The following is a 22733-nucleotide window of genomic DNA, read 5'->3' on the forward strand; positions in this document are numbered from 1 at the left end:
CCTCCTTTTTAACTTTTATATGTTCTAAATTGACTGTCTAATTTCAAAATCAATGGATTAAAAATTATGTAAATTTTGAAATCAATAGATCAGATTTGTTTTCTTAATAAGTTGAAAATCCGAGATTGAATGAATAAATCGGGACGGAAAGTATCTACTAATGATGCGTTTGGATTTGGATTTTGTGAATTTTTTTTGAAAAATAGTAAGAGTAATAAATGAAAAGAAATAAAAAGAGAAATGTTAAAATAAAGAAAATATACGAGTAATTTTTTGAAAAACGGGCATAACTCTTTTAACTTTTTATGTAAATATATAGACAACAAAATATTACTCCACGACCACGTTGGTTAATAACTTGACTCGATAGACAGCGAAAGTACATATCAGGTTTTTTTTTGATCCTCAAAGTACATAGAGAGTAAAGACTTCCAACGGGGAATACGGATGCAAAGTGCGCCGTGCACTGCACAATTTCTCGTGAACTTCAAGAAAAAAAAACTCGATTGTAATTGGTAGGACCTCGTCTTCATCAACCTCTCTCTCTCTCTCGAACAACTTTCAAACGCCATGGAGGGAAATGTTCGGGTGAAGCAAGAGCTAATCGAACGCCTAGAGCCTTCTTCTGAGTCGAATCCAGGCGCAGGCAGCTCGAAACCGGCCCCCTTCATCGATCTCAGCAGCAGCGATTCCTCCTCTGACGATGACGACAATGACGTCAGTGTGCTTGGCAAGAGGCCTAGGGTTTCCGACGGAGGTTTCCCCGCGAAGAAGGAGAAGAATAAGACAATGGCGGCATTAAGCGGACTCTTGCCGCTTGGTTTCCTCGCTCCTCTTCCGCCGAAAAATGCGCCCAGTGGGATCTTGCCGCTTGGTTTTCTCGATCCTCTTCCGCCGATAAATGCACCGTCACCGTTATGCTTGCCGTCAAAAAATGCGCAATCGCCGTTGCCGTTGGCCCAGGGGAAGGGGAATGCGGTTGCGAATGTGGCGGGATGTAGGCATTTCTGGAAGGCTGGTGATTACGAGGGAACGCCAAGGGGTGATTGGGAATCGTCTTCGGGTACGTATATGCGAGTTTCAAGTAGTCTTTTGTTGGTCGTTTGGGAGTTCACACTATATATTTTTGTCCCCGGCTTGAGTTTCCACTAAAAATACCAAAATTGCCATTTAGACAACAAAATTAAGAGAAATGAGTTTTCTTGAATAGTGGGTTTTTTTTTTTTGACGAAAATACGACGTTAGCTTGAACTCACCCTAAGTTGATCCACAGACACCTAAGATATCAAACTCAAAAAAGTACTACCACCGTGTCTAAATGTTTGCCTGATCAGCAAAACTAGAATTTAAAAATAATGAATTTATTAAAAAAAAATTCAATTTTTTTTTCATAAATTAAAAGAACTCATCATTCTTGTAAATTAGCAGGAAAAATGAATTTTTATTCAAAAAGTTGTGTAATTTTTAAGTTCTCGTTTTGTGTACAGGACTTGGAATGGAGGGAATGACTTTTTTTGTGTGGTTTTGTGGGATATAGAAGTAATCCATGTTAGCAGATTTGACGCCAATGTAGATCATGGTGTTCATTTTATGTAAGGCGTGTGATGTTACTTTTGAATTTGTTGTTTGTCAGACTTGTTGACCTATCTATATGTATTGTGGTGTATGCTTCAATGTACCTCTTGTATGCTACTCCACCAAGTAAAGTGGTTGCTCTGGTGTTTCAGTGGCTAACGGCTTTATTTTCTGTATTTGTATCCCCTTGATCCTGCATTAGGGTTCTGTGTGTACTTTACAATTCAGGACACATTCTTTTGCCCCCTTTGGTGTTTGTTGAGAAAGCCAGATTTACTAGGAAATCATCAAAGTTGTTTTTTTAGCCTTTTGTATGTATTTTTTGTTTCGATTGGCCAGTAGAGTATCCTATTGGACAACCAGGTTATCTAACATTGTATCAAGAGTGATGGCTGCAGGGTGTCCTCTGGATTCAGATGGTGCAGATCCTGTATGTTCCCTTGTGATGTACCCTGTTTAGCTCAGGCTGTTTGCCTCTCCACTTGTGAGGCCTGATTGCGTGTGAGGGAGTTGGATAACTTGATATAAAGTGTTGGTACCTTTTCAAATAACCTAAGCTGTTGGGTGGTGATCTAAAAATGGTTTGGGTGTGATTTTGGCTTAGAAGATGGGTCACATCAGGTGAATGATATAGTTATTATGAATCTTATCACTGTGGATGGAGGAAAAGGTTTGGTAGGGTGCCAAAACTCTCTTTTGCTTAATTATAAGGCTAGTCTAAGCATTTGTATTTTGGGTTTGTGGGGATGAGTGCCATGTTGAGCCATTCGATTAGCATTTGCCCTCAAATTGTCACTAGTAGGGTGGAGTTTTCTTCTCTTTGCCCTCTAATCGTTGCTTTTGTGTGTTCCTCTGCGTATAAGTTATAATACACATTGGCTTGTTTGATTTGGTCTTTAATTAGCATTTAAGGGAAGTGGCTATAAATTGGAAAGATCAACTATATACAGTTGGAGGTAATAAAATGGGTTCCATCAATTTTAACTGCAGTATCTTGAGGTTCCAAGGGAGGTATAGGTATAACAATGAAAAGATATGTCTTTGATCAATATACTGTACAGCAATCAATCCATTGTACATGGGTTGTGCTCTTTTGTTGCTTCACTACTTGCGAAAACGAGAAGATAATGTTCAGCAATAACTACAGTCAAGCCAATGCAAACCTTAGTTTCTGACTTCCATTTCGAAAATTGGTGTGCTGCTGTAGAATATTTGCTGGATGAGATCTACTATAGAGTTAAATCTTGAAGTTCGAGCATCTAGATAAATCTTGGTTTTATGCGAAGGGATTATATTGGGACAATTTGAAAATTTGAATATTTAGCCTTTATAGTTGCCACTTGCTTCTCAAGTTATGACAGCGGAGTTAGCAATTGTACAAGATTGGAGTGACCTTCCAATAACCAACTTTCCATGGGCTTATACGGGGGCAAGCCTTAAGCCCTTACCCAAGGTTTTCAACAAATGAGCATGCTTGGATAGAGATCATTATTTTCTTTTCTTCATGAAATAGAAAAGCTGCGTCATTGATTCCATTTACAGTAGCCACCTTGGTCTGATACTTGTGTAGACCCGGAGATTTTTGGTTCCTCAAAAGCCAGAGCATTGATATTGCATTATGGTAGGCACCACATAGAGCATCATCAGAGTTGCTGTCTGTTCGCATGATTACAATAGTTGCTGTCTTGGCGCAGCTGTGATTTTCTTTCCTCGACCGTTTCATATTTGCAGGTGGCATGGATCATGTTAGAATTCATCCCAGATTTCTTCACTCCAATGCAACTAGTCATAAATGGGTTCTTGGTGGTAAAAATGCCTTGCCCAACTACAAAACTTCAATTTATTAATGCATTTTGCAAGATATTCATGTTTTTCTTTTTTGTCAATTTTGTTTGGTAGCATTCGCGGAGCTCTTGGACAATGCATTAGATGAGGTATCTCGATATATATTCTTAGGGAATATTTTTTTTTCTTTTTCTCAGCATAATAAAGATTCTGTGTTAATATCAGGTTTGCAACGGAGCTACATTTGTGAATGTTGATATGCTCAAAAATAGGAAAGATGGTGGCAGAATGCTAATGGTTGAAGGTTTGTCTTTGGTTGCTGTTTATTCTCTCTTCTTCGTGTTCATCTTCTCTAGACGTCTCTCTCTCTCTCTCTCTCTCTCTCTCTCTCTCTCTCTCTCTCTCTCTCTCTCTCTCGTGTTGGTTAATTTGTCATAAATGATGTCGATGGCTTCTCCAGATACTTTGTCTTCTTCTTTACTTTTGCTTTAAAATTATTATCCTGCATCGCATATGTTGATTCGGATGTGGTAGGTTTAAGTTTGAGGACACAGCATTGAGTGAGTGGTTTAGATATCAATTGTCCTTTTTGAATATTCAAAGTTTCAATTTGTGAGACTATTGTAACTGACCGACCGAAAAGGGTCCTTCTTCCTGGCAAAATAACTATGCACAGTTGTGGATTTTTTTAACTTCCATCTTTCGCTAAAGGCTTTGCTGTATGTACCTTCTAAGATGTATTAGCCATAGAGAGCACGACGCAAGCGACAAACCATACCGGAAGGATGAGAGAAGCCAGGAGGAGGCTGCATATAAACCTCTTCAGAGAGATTGCCATTGAGAAAAGCATTCTTTACATCCAATTGAGAAAGAGGCCACTGGTGCACTGCGGCCACTGAGATCAAGGTGCGAACAGTGGTCATTTTGGCAACGGGGGCAAAAGTTTCCTCATAATCAATCCCATACTCCTGAGAAAACCCTTTAGCAACTAAGCGGGCTTTATACCGTTCTAAAGAACCATCAGAATGAGTCTTAACCTTGTAGACCCATTTGCAACCGATTAGATTCTTACCATCCGGAAGTGAAACCAACTCCCAAGTTTGATTGTGAGCAAGAGCAGTAAGTTCAGCTTGCATGGCATCCATCCAATTGGGATCATTGCAAGCTTCTATATAGGACCTAGGCTCAAAATAAGTGTGAATGCGGGAAAGGAATGATTGATAAGAGGATGAGAAACAAGTATTAGTAAAGCCATATTTTACCGGTGGTTGACGATTGTCGCGGACGGGATACCGGTGGGCAGGCGGATCAGGATCCGCAGAGGCAGATTGGGGAGCAGCTGTAGAAGTTGGACGACGGGTGTAGACCTGGGTGATCGGAGCACGACGAGGTGATGCTGAGGGGGCTGTAGAAATATCAGATACCTGAAGAGTGGAGGTGTACTCTTCGGGAGGCACATCCAGATCCATAGGAAATGGGTCAATATGGATCAAGTCTTCTTTGGCTACTGGAGCAGTGCGAGGTGGAAGAGTAAAATAGGGAAGACGCTCTAAGAAGACAACGTGCCTTGAAACATAAAGTTTTTTGGTCACAGGATCATAACACCGATACCCTTTTTGATTAATGCCATACCCTAAAAACACACCTAAGACACAGCGGGTGCTGAGCTTAGTGCGGTCTTTCTTGGGGAGGAGAACAAAACAGGTAGAACCAAACACTCGAAGAAGAGAGTAATTAGGAACCTGACCATAAAGCCGCTCATAAGGAGAGCTACCAGAAAGAAGAGGGGTGGGCATCCGATTCAGGAGATAGGCTGCAGTGAGAACAGCTTCTCCCCAGTAACAGGACGGGACGGAGGAAGATAGGAGTAGAGACCGAGCAGTATTAAGAAGGTGACGATGTTTTCTTTCAGCTCTACCATTTTGGGCAGGAGTGTCAGTGCAAGACGATTGGTGGATAGTCCCAAGCGAATTTAGGAATTTATGAAACTCTGAAAGTGAATATTCCCCACCCAAGTTAGACCGAAGAATTTTAACCGATGTTGAAAACTGATTTTGAACCATGGCATGGAAATTCTTATAAATCGTAAAGAACTCAGATTTGTGTGTCATTAAGTAAACCCAAGTATACCGACTAAAATCATCCACAAAAGAGACATAATAGACAAAACCACCTTTAGTAGCAACCGGAGAAGGGCCCCATAAATCAGTGTGAACAAGCTGAAAAGGCGAAGTAGAAATAGAGGTATTTTTATTAAAAGGTAAAGCTGACATTTTTGCAAACTTACAACCACTGCATTCTGAAATATTACTGACTGAAATATGACCCAAATGACCTGACTTAACTAAAAGTTTTAGACGTTCACTAGACAGATGTCCTAATCTAGAATGCCAAAGATAAAATGGAGATGACTTATGATCTAAACAAAAAGATGACGCAGCAGTGGAAGAAGGTTTTATTGGGAGATGCAAGTGCTCCAAAAGATAGAGATCACCAACTCTACGGCCTGCCCCAATCTCCTTCTTGGAATCCCGATCCTGCACAACACAACCAGAGGAAGAGAAAACAACATCAAAACCAGAGTCGGATAATTGGCTGATTGAAAGTAGGCTCAAAGACAACTGAGGAACATAAAAGACATTAGGAATAGATAGTGAAGGTGCAGTAGAAGATAGAATGGAGCCAATAGAAGCAACATGCATGGGAGAACCATTGGCTGTGGCAATACTAATAGGAAAAGCAGGTGGCACACAATTACTAAGAAGAGACATATCAGGAGTCATATGATGAGAAGAGCCAGAATCAAAGATCCAAGTGGTGGGTTGGATACCTGAGGTGGGAGAACCACGCAAACCTGAGTGAGTGGTAGTCATGGCAGAAGCTTGGGGGGAACCCCCTCGAATGGCTTCCATGTAAGCCTGAAACTGTTGAAATTGCTCATAATCAAACTCTGGAGGTGCACTACTGGAGGCCGGTGCTGCCAAGGCTGCAGGAGGGCGAGAATGCTGTTGTGGTGCCCGAGACTGATGCAGGGCATGAGGACCAGTTGACTGAGTAACATTTCGTCCCTTTGGCTTGGGACGGTTAGGGCATTGATGCTTCCAATGACCCTTCTGATGGCAATAGTTACACTCATCTTCAGGAATTTGAGGCCTTGGCTTGGCCGCAAATTGGACAGGATGAGATGCTGGAGTGGGCGAGTGATGTGTCGGATATTGGCCAGATGGAGCAAATGGAGCAGCAAAGACAGACTGTGAGGGAGGTGCAAGATTAGCCACTTTGAACCGCGTTTCCTCAGCGATAAGCTCATGAACAGCACCATCTACTGAGGGCAATGGAGACCGATGCAAGATAGCCCCACGAAGAGGCTCAAACTGAGGCCGAAGGGCCATGAGAAACTGAACAAGTCGTAGTTCCTCACGAAATCTGACATAACTATCAAGTAGCTGCAAATCTGAAGGTTCCATGAGAGCTAACTGATCCCAATAAGTAGTCATTTCGTTATAAAATTCTTGAATCGATTTATTGTTTTGGGTGGTGTTTCGGATGGACATTTCAAGCTCATATCGTTTAGCAAAATTTGATTCAAGATACAGAGCTTGTAGATAATCCCAAACTTTCTTTGCTGTGTTATATTTCGAAAAATTCATGCCAATACTTGGTTCTACGGAGTTGTGAAACCAAGTCAAAATCTGTGCATTCCCTGTGTTCCATTTTCCCAAGGCAGTGGCATACCTTGGGTCTTTTGGATCAGAAGGAGGTAGCGTAGAACCGTCTACATATCCCCACATTTCTTTACCAACAACAAAATTTTTCATCACATGAGCCCAATAGGAGTAGTTGTTACTGGTCAAACGAACACTAATAGCCTGATTTTTATCGCTAGACATGATGCTAACAGAGAAACGCAGTCAAAAAAGAAAACAGAATACCAGAGTACCAATCTGCCTTAGACTGGTTCGTCGGAGTTGTAACAGAGGTTGCCGGAGCTACTGCAGTGCCTGCAAGTGCTGCTGGAGGTTGTCGGAGTGTGGGTAGGTCACCGGCGGTTGGGGAGGGATGGGTGTCGGCTGCTGTGGGTATTTCTTGTGATTTGAGTTGCTGAAAAACAGAGAGATAGGGAACGATAGTAGCTGACAGAGGGAAAGAGATTTGAGGATAGAAGACTGATTGGAAAACAGGTTAGGGTTTCGGAATCGGCTCTGATACCATGATAGAAAACAGAGAAACAGAGACGGAAAATACTGATATTATTTCTGAATGAATTACAATGAGGTGAGTACATCTTTAAATAGAGTAAAGCTATGCCTAAGAAAGGAAGATTACAAGATTTGATTACAATATGATTACCCTATGATTACGATATGATTACCCTATGATTACGCTATGATATGATTACGATATGATTACCCTATGATTATGCTATGATTTGATTACGATACATGTCCTAAAATAGCATATTACAAGAAGATACAGAATATATATTCTAGATACAGAATATATATTCACAGTATTTGAGTCCATATGCATCTCTCTCTCTCTCCCCTTGTGTACTTTTACATCGGCCCTGAAACTTTTTGTCAATGTCCTTTCAGACAATGGAGGTGGTATGGATCCAGAAAAAATGAGGCAATGCATGTCTCTTGGATATTCTTCAAAAAGCAAATTAGCGAATACTATTGGACAATGTAAGCGTGCTATTATGAGAAATATGTATTTGATACAAATGTTTAGCTGCTTATTTCTCTTTTATTTTGATATCATTTATATTCTATCCTCTTTGTAAGATGGAAATGGTTTCAAGACGAGTACAATGAGACTTGGAGCTGATGTCATCGTGTTTTCACGCTGTTGTGGAAGAGATAGAAAGAGGTAAAATTCTACTCTTTTTCTAGTTCTCCTTTCATGTTGGTTTTGCAGTTTGAATCGTAAAATGTAGTCCTTTTTTAAGCTTATTTTATTATGTTTTTGTTGCTTCTTGATCTGAAAAATGTAGGCACCTTTTTTCCTTTTGCTTTAGTGCAATTTGAGAAGAGATTGTTGTCTCAGGTCATAGTGAGGCATTTCTGTTGTTCTATTTGGTACAAATCAAGACATTGTAATCTTTAGCCATACTTGCAATTGTTGTTGTTCGACTATGTTTAATATGGGAATATACCCATCATATTGATATATTTGAGGGACGACAATAATTCTTTTGTTTCCATCTAGCACTATGTGAGGTCCTACCAGTTGTCAGGTTGTTCGGTTTAGGACTCGTGGCTGATTTATTTTTTCACAGGCTTAGCCCACATTATTTCCCTTTTACTGCTGCCTCATCCCTGATCCCTGTAGTGCCTTCAAGCTGTACAAGGTCAAAGTGTACATATTGGTGCAATTTGTAATTCTTTGTTGGATGCGGGTTACCTTCTTAGATACTCCTTGCATGGGCCTAAGCATGTGAACAAGTGCCTAGTTGACATCATCATAAACATTATGCTTTAGGCAGTAAGAGATGATTATTTTCAGAACTGGATGGGAATTGGGAGCACATGATACGATGTTATTTATATCTTCTCATTGGCAAGTGGCGACATAGATTGCATTGGTGTTCTTCTGTAATCTGTAGAGCTCTAATTTGCTAAGCTCTAGATCTTGGATAAGGACTTAGGGAGAGCTCTTTTTAGAAAGTGCTTAGGAGATTATACTAGTGGCTGACGTTGAGCCTCTACAAAATATACTTAGGCGGCTTACTCTACAAAATATACTTCGGCAGCTTGTTCTTTAAGAGTTCTCCATTTAAAGCTAAGATTCAAGAAAAGAACTCCTTTATTGGAAGCACATGACGGGATTCCTGTTGCTGCTTCTGCGCTGATTTGGTAATTCAATTGTTTCTGTTTGCTAATTAAATCATCGGCATGTTTTTTATAGGCCCACACAAAGCATCGGGTTGTTGTCCTACACCTTTCTGAGGAGCACATGGAAGGAAGATATTGTTGTTCCCATGGTAATCCTGTTAATCTTGCTTATTTTATTAACAATAACACGACTTCATTTTTTGTTGTATCTTGATTGAATAGTTCATCCTTATCTTGTACAGTGTAGTCGAATCTTCCAGCTCATCACCTATCTCTATTTCAAATTTTATTGTCTATCATAATCTTGTTTTTACGCATTACAGTAGGCATAAGTATGCACCTTGTTGTTTTGTTTATCTCAACATAGTGTTTGGCAATGTTCAACATTGACTATGACTTGTATAATTTTGTAGCTATAATGTTTGATCAGTTTTTTGTTCCTTCTTGTAAGGGGATACTTCTATTAGATAGTGTTGGAGTTTGTCCCTCATTGGTTAATTATCTCCTCTAAAACTAGTATATGAGCCTGGGTGGCCTCTCCACTCATTGTCAATTGGTTTTGAGGTGAATGCTTTAACATGCTATTAAAGCTAGGGTTTTGGAAAATTCACCCCCCCCCCCCTTCCCTTATTTGTGCCAGAAGTGCATCGTTGTTTGTTTGTGTTATGGATGTTTTTTTATCTCTCCAAGTGCGAGTTGGGGTCGCATGTGCAGGGGAGTTTGTCCCACATCGGTTAATTATCTCCTCCAAAACTAGTATATGAGCCTGGGCAACCTCTCCACTCATTGCCAATTGGTTTTGAGGTGGATGTTTAACATATAGATTGATATTCATTGTTGGGCTCATTTTCTAACAGCTTAAGCTTTTGGGACTACTGGTAACTTAACATGGTATTAAAGCTTAGGTTGCCAGAGGTCTTGGGTACTTGCATTTGTTCCATGTTTGCACTATGTTTCTCCCCTTTGCATTCTTTCACAGTATGTACGAATATTTGCATCTCCGCGTGCAAGACGGGGTTGCACGTGAGGAAGGGTGTTAAATAATGTTATGACAACCACGAATTAGAGAATAAACAAACCAACAAGCAATCAAAACAAGGACGCAAAGATTTACATGGTTATGCTCAGCACAAAGCAAGAACGTACTCCACGGGCAAAGAGCGAGATAGGATTGACTATGAATGACAAGAGTATGCAAAGAGCCAACTATATCCGTAACTCTGAAAGAAGCTCGAAACAATATTCAGGGACAAAATCTCTGGTGGAACCCAAAAGGGAGAACAAACCTTGGTGAAACCCAAAGAGACAACACAGAACCCTAATATCAAGCCCTAATAACCAAAGAGATGGAGAACTCCACAATAATACCCAAAGGAGCCTCTCCTTAATGGGCCCAAAGGGACGAAACATAGGAACCCCACAAGGTTCCTATTTATAGGAAAGCACTAAAAAATAAACCTAAGTCGACTTAGAATATGAATTATAGTCAAATAACCCTAAACGGACTTAATACAGAAATTCTAGTCACTTTCCAACAGACAACTTGATATTCATTGTTGGGCCCATTTTCTAACGGCTTAAGTTTTTGGGACTACTGGTAACTTAACAACTTTATGCCTTTATTTTGTGTTTTTCGTGCATGTTGATTGCCTGGCTTATTAGTCGGTTGCAATTGTTGGCCAACCTGTTCAAGAACCCCATCCCCATCCTAGTTTTGGACAGGCTCATGTAGAAATTTCACATATATGATTTGAAAGTATTCAATCCTATTTTGGCTTTGGTAATATTAGAAACTTAAACTTCTTAGAGGAAGAAGTTAGTTGGAGGCAAAAGCCTACATTCCACTAGGTTGAGGGTAGTTTTCTAACTTGGTGTCTTCTTTTCTAGTTGCAAGTGTAAGTGTTTTCTATTTTGGGTCAACATTTATGGGATTTTCCTTAATATTGAGGAATGATGGTAGCTTCTTCCAGAAATTTCTTAAAATGACCATGACTTCTTCTCCCAATTTTCGTTTGCTCTAGAACGGTGAGTTATTTTCTTCTTCGAACCTTTTAGAGCTTTCTAGATACAAGCTATATTGCTTCTCCTAATTTGGACTCTGACTTTGAGTTATTTGATAATGTCTTTGCCCTCCAAGTCAGGGGCGGACCCACCTTGGGGCATGTGGGGTCACGTGCCCCCATGCCTTTTTAAATTTTTTTTTTCTCAATTTTGTGTGTGTGTGTGTGTGTGTGTGTGTATATATATATATATATATATACAGTCCGAATCTGGTCAGGACGTCCTGACCACGCAAACAAACTATCTGTGCATCCGGACCATTGAAAACACAATCCGACGGCTGTGGGAGAAGTCCGGACCTAAGCTCCAGTCGGGTCGTCTTGACCAGATCCGGACTCTGTGTGTGTGTGTGTGTATTAGATGTGAACATGTGCAAGAAGTGAAAGCTTGGTGCAGTGGTAAGTAACATGCTTCAAGGAAGAAATGGTGTGGGTTCGAGTCCCCCTTTAGATATTTTTTTTTTTAAAAATCTACTAGAACTCTTTCACAATCAAGGTTTCGCCACTCCCCAATGTCTCCAATCATTTGCATAGTATTCAATATGCATCTGCACATTGTATTTGTACATTTTTGGTCCCAGAAACTTGTACTTGTAGAGTTAATAATAGGAAAATAGATAATGAACATGCGATAATTTTGTTTTAACGCATATAGTCGAGGTGCGCAAGTTTACCCAAGTAGCTTGTTATTAAAATACATATATACTTTAAAATTATTTTGGTGTAAATGTGTTTAACTGTAACTCATATATTATGGCGTTGCAAAAAAAATTGGTGCCCCCACTATGTCAAATTCCTGGGTCCGCCACTACTCCAAGTCCATTTAATCTGCAAATTCAGCTGAAGCTTATACGCTCTACTGTCTTCATTGCCACTCATACATGATGTTACGTTTCTTGGTTCTTAGGACTCTCTTATAAAACTAACTTCTCATGCAGGCAATTGTCTGAACCTTGTGCAATTCTTCCCTACAAGAATATTATCTTGATGACTTGCATAACATGATATTCTTTACCGGGTTGAATTTTGTTGTCTATAAACCTGTAAAAGTGGAAATTCTCTCATCTAAATAGTTGTGCATAATATGCATGTTCTTTATATTTCATGGAGGGGTATCCCGATTCCATAAACCCATCGTTTTTGTTTTCTATCTAATAATAGTAGGAAGCACTCATGTATTATGAGCAACTGCTGTTTTCTCTTGTAAATTTGCCAGTAGACGTTCCATATTTCTTTTCCCTTTTTCTGAAATCATTGTCTCATCATTGTGAAATCTGATCTGTGCATTTTCTTCTCTCAAATTGCTTTACCAAATTGATGTTTTAGTTTGCCTTTTAATCACGCTATTCTTGTTCATGAAATAAATAGCTTGACTATGAAAGTGGAGGACAAGAGTGGAACAAGATGAAGCGATCTTCTGCCAGTGATTGGAATAGAAATTTAGAAACAATAGTTCGATGGTCTCCTTTTTCTAGTGAAGCAGATCTTCTACGAGAGGTGATTCTTCATTTCCTTCTCCTTTTTGTCACATACTTTTTGTGGAAGTTTCTGAATTGGATATCTAAAGCTGTATCCTGCCCTCCATCCTGTTCCTGAGTCCTGACCCAATTCTGCAAATTGGTATATCATTTTAGGGGAACATTCTATTGGTATTCACTTTTATTGCTCCTGAAATTGCTTAGTGGAAGTTTTTGTAATTAACTTGGATGTTGTCATTGCGTTTGGTGGGAATAAGAAATAATGCTTCCCCCTCTCAAAACATGTTTATTGTAGAACATGCAACCATTCATTTGCTTTTTTTGGTCCCTCAGAGAATCAAAGTTTTGTATCCATTTATTGGGTTTTTTCAAGTGGCATTCATTTGAGAGTCTTCGAAAGGACAGATTAATGGAAGCCATTGTTGTCCTAATCAGGCTGAAGATATCCCACTTGCGAAGGTAATCTCATGAATTTTGTGAAGGCTTTTAAATAAGTTTTCCAGAAGTCATGCTAGAAGCTTTAACATTACACCCCCTTTGGATACTTGGGTGAGAAATGAAAAGAAAGGGGTGTGGTTTCTCTTAATGATGAGAAAAGAAAAGAAAAGAAAGGAGTGTGTTTTCTCACCATCTCATTTGGATAGACCTTCCACTTTCTCTTCTCACCACTTTTGGTGAGAAACAAAAATGGCCCCATAAGGGTTTCTTGATTCTCACCATCTCTCACCTCTTTAACCATCCAAACAAGGGAGAGAAACCTCTTCCTGTCCGGTTCTTTTCTTTTCTCCTGAAAACCCCCCATCCAAAGGGGCTGTTAGTGTTTCAAGCAGGTATGTTTTGCTTCCTCGTGCTTGCACTTTTTGTCACTGTGTGAATGTCATGGACCTTTTCTTTTGGTTAAAAACCTCTGATTGAATTTGCTGCTCTATTTTATTTATGATTGGTGCTGATTTGTTTTTGGCATTCTTGTTATTTTTATCTCTGTTGTACGTTGGTCATTTGATGGCTGATTCTAGTATGATTAATTATTCTGACAGTTTGATCAGATGGAAGATCACGGTACACGCATAATCATATACAATCTTTGGGAGGATGACCAAGGACAGTTGGAACTTGATTTCGATGCTGATGAATATGTATGTCTTTGGCGTCCTTTTATTTGTCTACTTCTCCTTTGTCATAAGATGCTGAGCTGAATTACATATAGAATCTTAACATTGATATCTGCAGGACATTCAAATTAGAGGTGTTAACCGAGATGAGAGGAATATTTTGATGGCAAAAAAATATCCCAACTCTAAGCACTTTTTGACATATAGACATTCACTAAGGGTAAGCACTGCCATGCTATCGTTTTGCATAATAAAGATGATTAAGCATTAACTTGTGTCCGTAAATTGATTTTTCTAACATTTAGATATTTATGATGTTGTTCGAATTGTAGTAAATTCTGTGTAGGTTCCTCGAATATGTGAACTTGTTCCCCTGTAGCTGCTATTGGGCCCTCAGCAATCCTCATTCAAAATATTAATCCCTTTTTAATTATCTGTACCATTTCGATTTATTAGCAGAAATATGTGGTGGAATAGCAGAAATATTTTAGTATTACAGGGAAAGGAACATAAATTACCATCTCGGTTCTTCCCTGATATTCCAGCCTTGTCTTGTGGCTGTCTAGACTTTAGCACCTCCCTTCACAGAAAATGCCAGGATTTTGGTAGGATGGATGCTTGACTTCTGTGAAATCAATTGTTGTATTAATCAGAAAGTGTTTGACTAGTTGGAAAAAGTCAGTTGATTCTAACAGTTAGTATGGACACTTGACTTCTGTGAAATCAATTGTTGTATTAATCAGAAAGTGTATGACTAGTTGGAAAAAGTCAGTTGATTCTAACAGTTAGTCAAGGTCTGTGAAACTGAGTATTCCATCTGAAATAGGAAGCGTTAGGTCCTAATCCTAATGTAGCGGCCATCAGGGATTATCTGTGAAGTTGAGTGACATTTTAGGCGAATGTGGGTCTTGGCTGTGAAGGATAAATCTGACTGCACTGTTAGGGAATAAAACCCAGTTAGTTAACAATTGGCTTTTTCTTTTCTGGCAAGTATACTTTCATTTTGAGGGGAAACAAATGAACCACCAGCACAGGGGCATACCCCAGCTATAAAAATTACAGACAGACAACATCTGTCGTCTTAGCACATACACACCAAAAAGGGAACTATAAAGGACTATGCAACAAGTTAGCATCTAATGGAACAGACTCCAGTATATTGTAGGTTACGCTGCAATATTGACAAGGACTTATATTACCAGGATTTGCCATCATCCCTCTCGAAGAGCTAATGGTATCTTGGCATGTGTTGCCTTAAGAATGAGGTAGGAACTAGGAAGTGTCAAAAGCTTTGTTTTATCCTTTGATTTCTGTCACACCACAGTCCACAGATGTTATATCTCAGAAGCCATATGTTAGGAACATGTGTGAAGGATTGAGTCCCACATCGGACAAATAGAAAAAAAGGGTTAGACCTTAATATACAATTTTAGACCTTAATATACAATTGGATGGCTCACCACTTACAAGGCTTAGCCTTTTAAGTGGATATGAGTCATTTAATGTATATTGGGTCCATGTGATGTGATCTGGACTCCGTGGACACTCCCCAACGGATTGGGCCTTGGCGCACACGAAAGACCTCAAGTGGATCAAACTCCCAACACCATAGACAATTTGATGATAGAAACCCATTCCACTATTATGCTGCACAGACGGACAGACCCGGTGCCCTAGGCATAGGCCCACCAGGCCACCACGTTGGGCTTCTAGTTTTTGGCCCGGAAATTAGTTCCCGTTCGGGTAAATCTTATTGCCTTCTCTCTTCACAAACTTTTAGTGATGGATCAGTGGTAGGCGGATGCTGGTACACACAGCAGGTTCAATTTCAGACCTTTACGTCTTCATGCAAGTATGTAACTATTAAAAGGTTTTTCTTGAAGGATTTCAGGGCTGCGAGTGTTGAACTCAACCCCTAGTGGATGTGTGAGACCAACTTTACCACTGCACTAATGCATGGGGTGTGCTCATTGTTGACAGAAGTTATACCTATAGTCTACCTTTTAGTTAAAAATATACAAACACATTTTACAATCCGTTCATCTTGTTCAATTAGTGCAGTTTTAGTTTCTTTTGATTTTTTTCCCCTACAAACTTATTTTAGGTAAAATAAAAAAACAAAAAAAAAACTATATTTTGTCTTTTAAATTGTTGTCGTGAGATATTATGGTTTAATTCTAAAAAATACATAGGCCCCATTCTTTGAGTTTGCCTAGGGCCTCGAAATGTTTAGGGCTTCAGGCCAGCCCTGATGCTGCATAAAACCAATCAAACTCATCCAAAACCAATGGCCCTTGGCAACTTGGTTTCTTCTCAAAATAGCTGCCCATACAGCAGGGACATTCAAAGAACAAGTGAAGATGAAATTCTTTACCGCCCCTGCAAGCCTCAGTCGCCTTAGTTGGTCCTCAACCAATGCACCTCGCGGGAACTACAATGGAGGTTCTCTTTGCTTTGCTGATCTAGGCAGTATTTTAAACTCTTTTGTTGATTACACATTTAGGCAATGGTCTGTGTTTCTATTCACAATGATGTTTTAGTGAATGAAATAAAGTAGGAGTTAATGCAGAGTTAAAAATTTGGAGAGAAGCATTGGAGTCATAAGGTTCGAAATAATTTTTAGTAAAATGGATCATATGCAGTATATTATTAGTATCAATAGAAATGCTAATGGCTGATAAGCAAAGATACAAAGCCATTGGTGTCTACCGCGAGGCTGGAAATTATTGTTGATTATTTATGCTGTTCTTTTGGACTTTTAATGCCTTGCTTTTTTGCTGTGATGCTTAACTTAATTGTTGTGTTTAAATCATCAGAGTTATGCATCAATTCTCTATCTCAGAATTCCTCCTGGCTTCCAAATTATTCTCCGTGGCAAAGATGTTGAGCACCACAATATTGTGAATGATCTGATGATGACTCAGGAGATCACCTATCGGCCACAGACTTCCACTGATGGGGTCCCAAGGGATTCTAATGTAATGCTTGCGAGTCGGAAACTCATTTTGTTACACCTGATTGCTTTATTGATTTGCATTCACTGGGTAATGATTTTTGGCATTGAGGTTACAGGTTGTTGCCGTTGTGACTATTGGGTTCGTGAAAGATGCAAAAGCTCACATGGATGTTCAAGGATTTAATGTTTATCACAAGAATCGGCTCATTAAGGTTTGTTAAAGAATTTATATATTGTGCATACCGATGCTCTGGACTATTAATGAGGAAAGCATCGTAATGTGCAATTGAATTGGGTCTCTAGGCCTACCCTCTCTGATGCCATTTGGCTTTGATTTAGGGGCATAGTTCCGTAGCAAAATAGGTATAGGGGGGCCACTGTTTCAGTGGCATTCTGAGAGTAGCCATTTTGTGCATATTGCCAAAGGTTAGATCTATCTCCAATCTTCTCCCGCCTATACCCTCAATGATTGGGGACTACATGGGTTCTGTTGGTGGTGGTGGTGATGCATGATATTTCGGGCTTATAGTCAGTTCTTTTTGGCCAAATTCTGTGTTTATCGCTGGCAGAAATTGCAAGTATCAATCTCAATTTAGTTTTAAGTTTTCTATAAATGAATAATTTTGCCCTACGTACCTCAAAATAAATTTTCGCGTTTCTTACATTTTGTAAATGTAAGGAGTTGATGGAAACCATTAACAATCTTTGTTGCATACCCTGCTATTGCTTGCTTCTTTGGTTTCATTAATATGGGTTATGCTATAAAACAGGCTTCTCTACAAAATTCCCATGAAGAATCGTGTGATCCTCTTGTTTGGAATCTATTAAAACACTATTGTGGCTCATAATCTCAAAATTGCCTCTGCCACAGCATTCTTCTGTATTGAAATTGCTATTTCTAATTTATGTTCCTGTTTATTCTACATAGTGGTGTTGACTTATTGTATCTTGGTGATGGATAGAGTAAGCACAACATGACCTTGTATAGGATTTATGATACAAATGAAAAGCTGCAAAATTGTTGTAGTTAAACTTATGGCTTCCCTTTCAAATGACAGACTATCTTCTAGACGTGCATGGGCTGGAGTCTGGAGCATTAGCTCGTGTATGTGACTATAAGATGTCTTGTGAATTTTGAGACTGCTCTTACATGAACTGTTTACTTTTGTCAGCCGTTTTGGAGGACTTGGAATGCTTGCGGAAGTGATGGTCGTGGAGTTATAGGTTTGTCTCATTTTTGCACTAGAAATTTGATAGTTTCTGGAAGTTAGCTGACTCAAACTCTTGAGTCCTTGACGCTCATCATTTCCATCGCAGGTGTGTTGGAAGCCAATTTTGTTGAACCAGCACATGATAAGCAAGGATTTGAACGTACAATAGTCCTTTCAAGACTTGAGGCACGGCTTGTACAAATGCAGAGGACGTTCTGGTTTGTTCATATTGCCACTGTGCTTTGAGTTATTTTCTGAGGTTTGATCATTTGTTAATTTGGTGTTTGCTGCTTCATTCAGGACAACGAACTGTCATAAAATTGGGTATTCTCGGCGCTGTCATCGGAAGGACATTATTAATGAGACAGGTATTATATGGGAGCCCGCCTGCTTTGAATGGTAGTTGATGTAGCATTTTTCTTTTAAAAAGTGAGAAGTGCTCTGTAGCTATTACTTGCTAGTTGTGAAAATTCTCAGTAAATTTGACCTTCCAAATTCTCAATCAAGTTGCCTTCCATTTCAGGTTCAGATAAACTTGGTTCGCACTTGAAACCAAAGCAGGGAAGAAGAGAATCAAAGGGACTTGTTAGAAAAGTAGGAAGTTATTCAGAACCATCATCACCAGATGTCAATGAATCAAATGGAAAATTTGTTCGTATCAGCATGCTTCAACAGTCAGAGGTCATTTCTCATCAGTCTATTTCGTTAACTTGAATAAAAGATGGTGATGGACTACTAAACTAGATGTTTTTAGCTTTATGAGGAGAATTTATTTTCTCCTTAGTCGCTATCATACTATAGCTTGAGCCTATTATATTACCCCTTTGAATGTGGAGTTTGAGATGTGTATATGCACTATTTTTCTCCTTTGAGACGTTCCTCCTCATAATTGCCTTTAGTTTCTTTCTTTTCCCTATAACTGATGGAAATTTTATGAAGGCGTGCGAGACGACTTTTTACTTTCTCTGCCTTTTCATTCGCCAGTTTCTCGTTTTGGTTCAAGAAAATGGATATATTCAATGCAAGTCCTTTCAAAAGAAAAGTTTCAACATACTCAGAGAAACTTGTTCTAGCGATTCTCATGTTGTGGTTAATAAACCTGACAGACATCCTTGCCCTTTCTTTTGCTCTTAGGGAATACTGAAAAGAAAAAACACTTGTTTTTTTGTTTATTGTGTTCCTTTTGAAGACAGCTGTTGCATCTAACGGGGTGCAGCCCTTTCACAAATTTGCATCATCTTTATTTGTTGAACTTCTATTTCAGTTAGCTGATTGGCTCTAAAAACTAAAAAGGTTATTCTCATTGCAGATGGCACTTTTGTATTATTTTGGACTCTCTCCGTGTCTGTGATCTTTGAGTTGCACACAAATTGTTGATTGATGTGCCTCATGGTGTCATCAATGTTTTTTCCCAAATTGCAGGGTAATGATTTCAATGGAAATGAATGCTCTCCTTCAATTTTCAAGTCAAATACTCTAAATCTGTTGAAAGAAGCAAACCAACGGTTGAAGGAAAGGTGGGTTATCTTCAGTGGCGGAGGTACATTGGGGTGGGTGCAGCCAAGGCCCCCCCTGTATTTTTTTCTTTTTTGCTTTAGGAAGTATGAATTTGTTACCCAACAGGGTTGTCTCCACTAGCTAGGGGGTTTGCTCCCATTGTAGAGGTGTGAGTTTGATTCTGGGGGTAGGCCAACTAGTTAGGAGGTGAAAGTACATGTGAGTAGTTAATTTTGATGAGTATTGTATGTTCTCACATACGAAATTAGGAATTGGGGATTTTGTTTTTGGAGTTTTTGAATACCGCTATTATGACTTTTCACTAATTTAAGGTTGAAATTTTTTCTGTTTTAACTTCGGCCCCTCTGAATCTAAATCCTAGCTTCGTGTTATCTTCCATTTAAATCATGAGTATTACACCTCAGGTTCACTCACTGATCTTATATCTGTGTTTTTTTTCCCCCCCTCCCTGACCCCATAGATTAAAAGTTAAGGAAGAAGAGATTGCAGGTGAATTGGGGCATGATTTACAACAGGAAAAAGAAAGGTGTAAATCAATTGAAAATAATGTAAGTGCTGCCTGCCTTTCATCGTATAGGATTTTGTCCATTTCTCTTGAGCTGTATGTTTTTTCAGATCTTACTATGCATCTTAGTTTTTGATTTTCTTCTCTCTTCAACTGCCTTTCCTGTGCACTTAATCAGGGTACTTTTTAAGTGTTCTTTGCCTACCATTTGCATCTTTGGCTGAATATTACCCACTGCTCATTTTCATTTTTGCAATGGCGTTTCCGTTTAATTCATAGTTGTTACCAATCAAATAAGAAATGAATTAGATGTTCTTTCAGCCTGCGTGTCTGCCCAGCCACAGGCCGCGCATGCACACACTTATGTGTAAAAACACACTTTGACCTAATTAACCTTCAAAGGGAGCAAATTACATCTTTCGTTTTTCCCGGATGAATTACTTGTAACTAGCACATTGCAAAGCATGAGCCATTTTGTACAAAGGGAAAGGATAAATTTATTGTGAGGAGACCTGGTTCCATTGGAATTTCAATGCAGTACGCTAAATGGTACCTGTGGTTCATCAGATTGAGTTAGCAACACGAAAGATTGAGGTGCTGAACAAGGAGCAAGACAGTTTAGTGGCTCTTTTCTCAGAGGAGAGGGAGCGCCGAGACATTGAGGAAGAAGAACTGAGAAGCAAGTTAAAGGTTATCTTCTTCATCATATGTTTTGCTTATTTGCTCTAAGTAAATGACTTTTGCACTCTCCTTTTTACAATTTGCATTTCCTTTGTTGTCTTTATTCACATGTATACAATATTGTTCTGTCATGTCAAAAAGTTTACCAAACGAAGGGTGATGTTTTAAATTCAGGTGATTAAAGACGTGAAAAGTGCGGTTGTAAAAATCAATAGTGTGAAAGCCGCTACCTTTGCTCTATCTTCTTAATATGCTCACAATTATAGAACTGTTCTTTTTTGCAGAAGGCATCGAATGCAATCCAAGAATTGCTTGACAGGGTGAAGCTGTTGGAGAATATGTAGTCCCCTGAATTAACGGCATTATCATTTCTGGACTTGTGGTGATCATATACAATCTGAGGTAGAGTAGTTAACCTGTAAATTTCATGGGTTGGTAGCGAAAACCTATGAAATGTTGTGTAAAAGGTTGTCGAAGGTTGGCCTTTTGTCACACTGCATTCTCCACCATTTCCTCCTGATTATAGGTGACCTGTAGAGAGAGTATTCGAGGGGAAGCTTAACTAACTTGGAAGTTATGCGTCTTTTGTAGTGAGACGAACTGCGGTCTCAAATTTGTAACTCACAATGGTGCTGTGTAGCCAAACACATTGATGTAGTTTGAGTGGTTTGAATTTGATGGTATATGCCTGGATTAAAAATGTCTTTTGAACATTCCTCTTGCTGAGTGTGGGTACTACTTGCACAGAGTGCTATTTCGTTCGATCAAAAAATGCACTTTCCCATATGGAGTTGAGGTGATTAAGGCCCCGTTCCGAAAACGGAAATAAGTATTTATATTTTAAGAAGGCAATTTCAAGCTCAAAAATCATGTGTTTACATAAATAATTTTCCTATCAATATGGATCTTGTTTGATAGATTTCATTGAGATCTTTTTATACAGTGAAAAAAAAATTGAAAAATAATTTTTTATTTATATTATTTTTGAGTTTGAAAATGTGAAATAAATATTTATTTTTTAAGAAAGTGTTCTGGAACATAGCCTAATTCTATTGTACTGTGCTGCTGGTCCTACTAGAAAATGCTCAGGTGGCAATTTTCAACCGGACCCTAAGAACCCTCCCATATCCGTTCACTTTTAACCCATCCAAGTCCGTATGTATTGTATTATGGGTCATAAACGAGAAACCAGATAAATCTGCATACACATGAGTTGAAAATGGGTTCAAAATGGATTGAACCGGAGCAAAGCAGAGCCTGGAGAAGGGGATGGCGGTCTCGATCTCCTTGGGAGAAATTGGGCCGATTATAAGCTACGTACTACGTACGAATCATAGCCTCTGCTCTCAGCCTCTCTCTCTCTCTCTCTCTCAAGCACACCGTCTTCCCTAGCGAGTGAGGTTTTCCTTCACAATTTAGTTCAGTCTTTGGAGCTACTTCTGTGCACGTCTAAATTTATCCAATCAAACAACTGGGAATCGCCATTGACTCTCTATCTCCCTCTGTTCTTGGGTTTTCTGATTAACAATCAACGTAAGGCCCAATTTGACATTTTAAATTTTGCCCCATTTTACGCCTTGAATTCCTCCTTTTATCTTCTCATCTAGAATTCGATTTCAATTCCCTCTATCTATTCCAATTGCTTGGTTTCAGTTTTTTTCCAATTGCGTCGTCATGAGCGGAGACGTAGATAATTGAAGGCAATATACACCCACTCTCTTTGGGGCCTTTTTTTTTTTCAAAACGATAACAGGTAATATTATAGATCCAATAAACAGTACATCAAGAGGAAACTTCATCCTTAAACAAGGGAACAAGAAACCAAATAGGAGAACTCAGTCCAAAGATTACACCCAGCTCCAACTAAACTTACCGCTCCAAACAGACGGGGAGCACTGTAGAAAAAAACCAAAAACATCCACACAGGGGTGATAGAAGCCCCCACAAACGGGGAGAAATCTCACACAAGGGACACCAAAGAAGAGGAAAAAAAAAACCTGTAACGGAACCGGACG

At 39.2% G+C, this 22733-nt stretch overlaps 1 protein-coding gene and 1 non-coding gene across 2 annotated transcripts; both read left to right on the top strand.

Annotated features, from left to right (window-relative positions):
• The first annotated feature begins 386 nt into the window (after positions 1-386).
• Positions 387-21440, top strand: LOC131335207 (protein MICRORCHIDIA 7-like). The gene is made up of 20 exons (XM_058370468.1): positions 387-1063; positions 3307-3381; positions 3475-3509; positions 3586-3664; positions 7956-8048; positions 8148-8232; positions 9271-9346; positions 12626-12754; positions 13773-13871; positions 13966-14067; positions 16664-16825; positions 16920-17015; positions 17976-18027; positions 18121-18232; positions 18315-18382; positions 18538-18695; positions 19437-19531; positions 19993-20080; positions 20605-20727; positions 21003-21440. The coding sequence occupies exons 1-20, from the start codon at positions 571-573 to the stop codon at positions 21060-21062; spliced, it is 2280 nt and encodes a 759-aa protein (XP_058226451.1). The 5' UTR covers positions 387-570; the 3' UTR covers positions 21063-21440.
• LOC131299314 (small nucleolar RNA snoR100) lies at positions 17063-17165 on the top strand. The gene has a single exon (XR_009190697.1). It is a non-coding gene; the product is annotated as a small nucleolar RNA snoR100 (small nucleolar RNA).
• Positions 21441-22733: the final 1293 nt, after the last annotated feature.

This window comes from Rhododendron vialii, chromosome 8a (assembly GCF_030253575.1).
Source record: "Rhododendron vialii isolate Sample 1 chromosome 8a, ASM3025357v1".
Classification (NCBI taxonomy): Eukaryota; Viridiplantae; Streptophyta; class Magnoliopsida; order Ericales; family Ericaceae; genus Rhododendron; species Rhododendron vialii.

Coding starts and splice junctions, on each gene's coding strand:
- LOC131335207 (XM_058370468.1), top strand. CDS start 571: ATGGAGGGAAATGTTCGGGTGAAGCAAGAGCTAATCGAACGCCTAGAG. Junction 16,826..16,919: donor GGGTCCCAAGGGATTCTAAT/GTAATGCTTGCG, acceptor TTGAGGTTACAG/GTTGTTGCCGTTGTGACTAT. Junction 19,532..19,992: donor AACCAACGGTTGAAGGAAAG/GTGGGTTATCTT, acceptor CTGACCCCATAG/ATTAAAAGTTAAGGAAGAAG.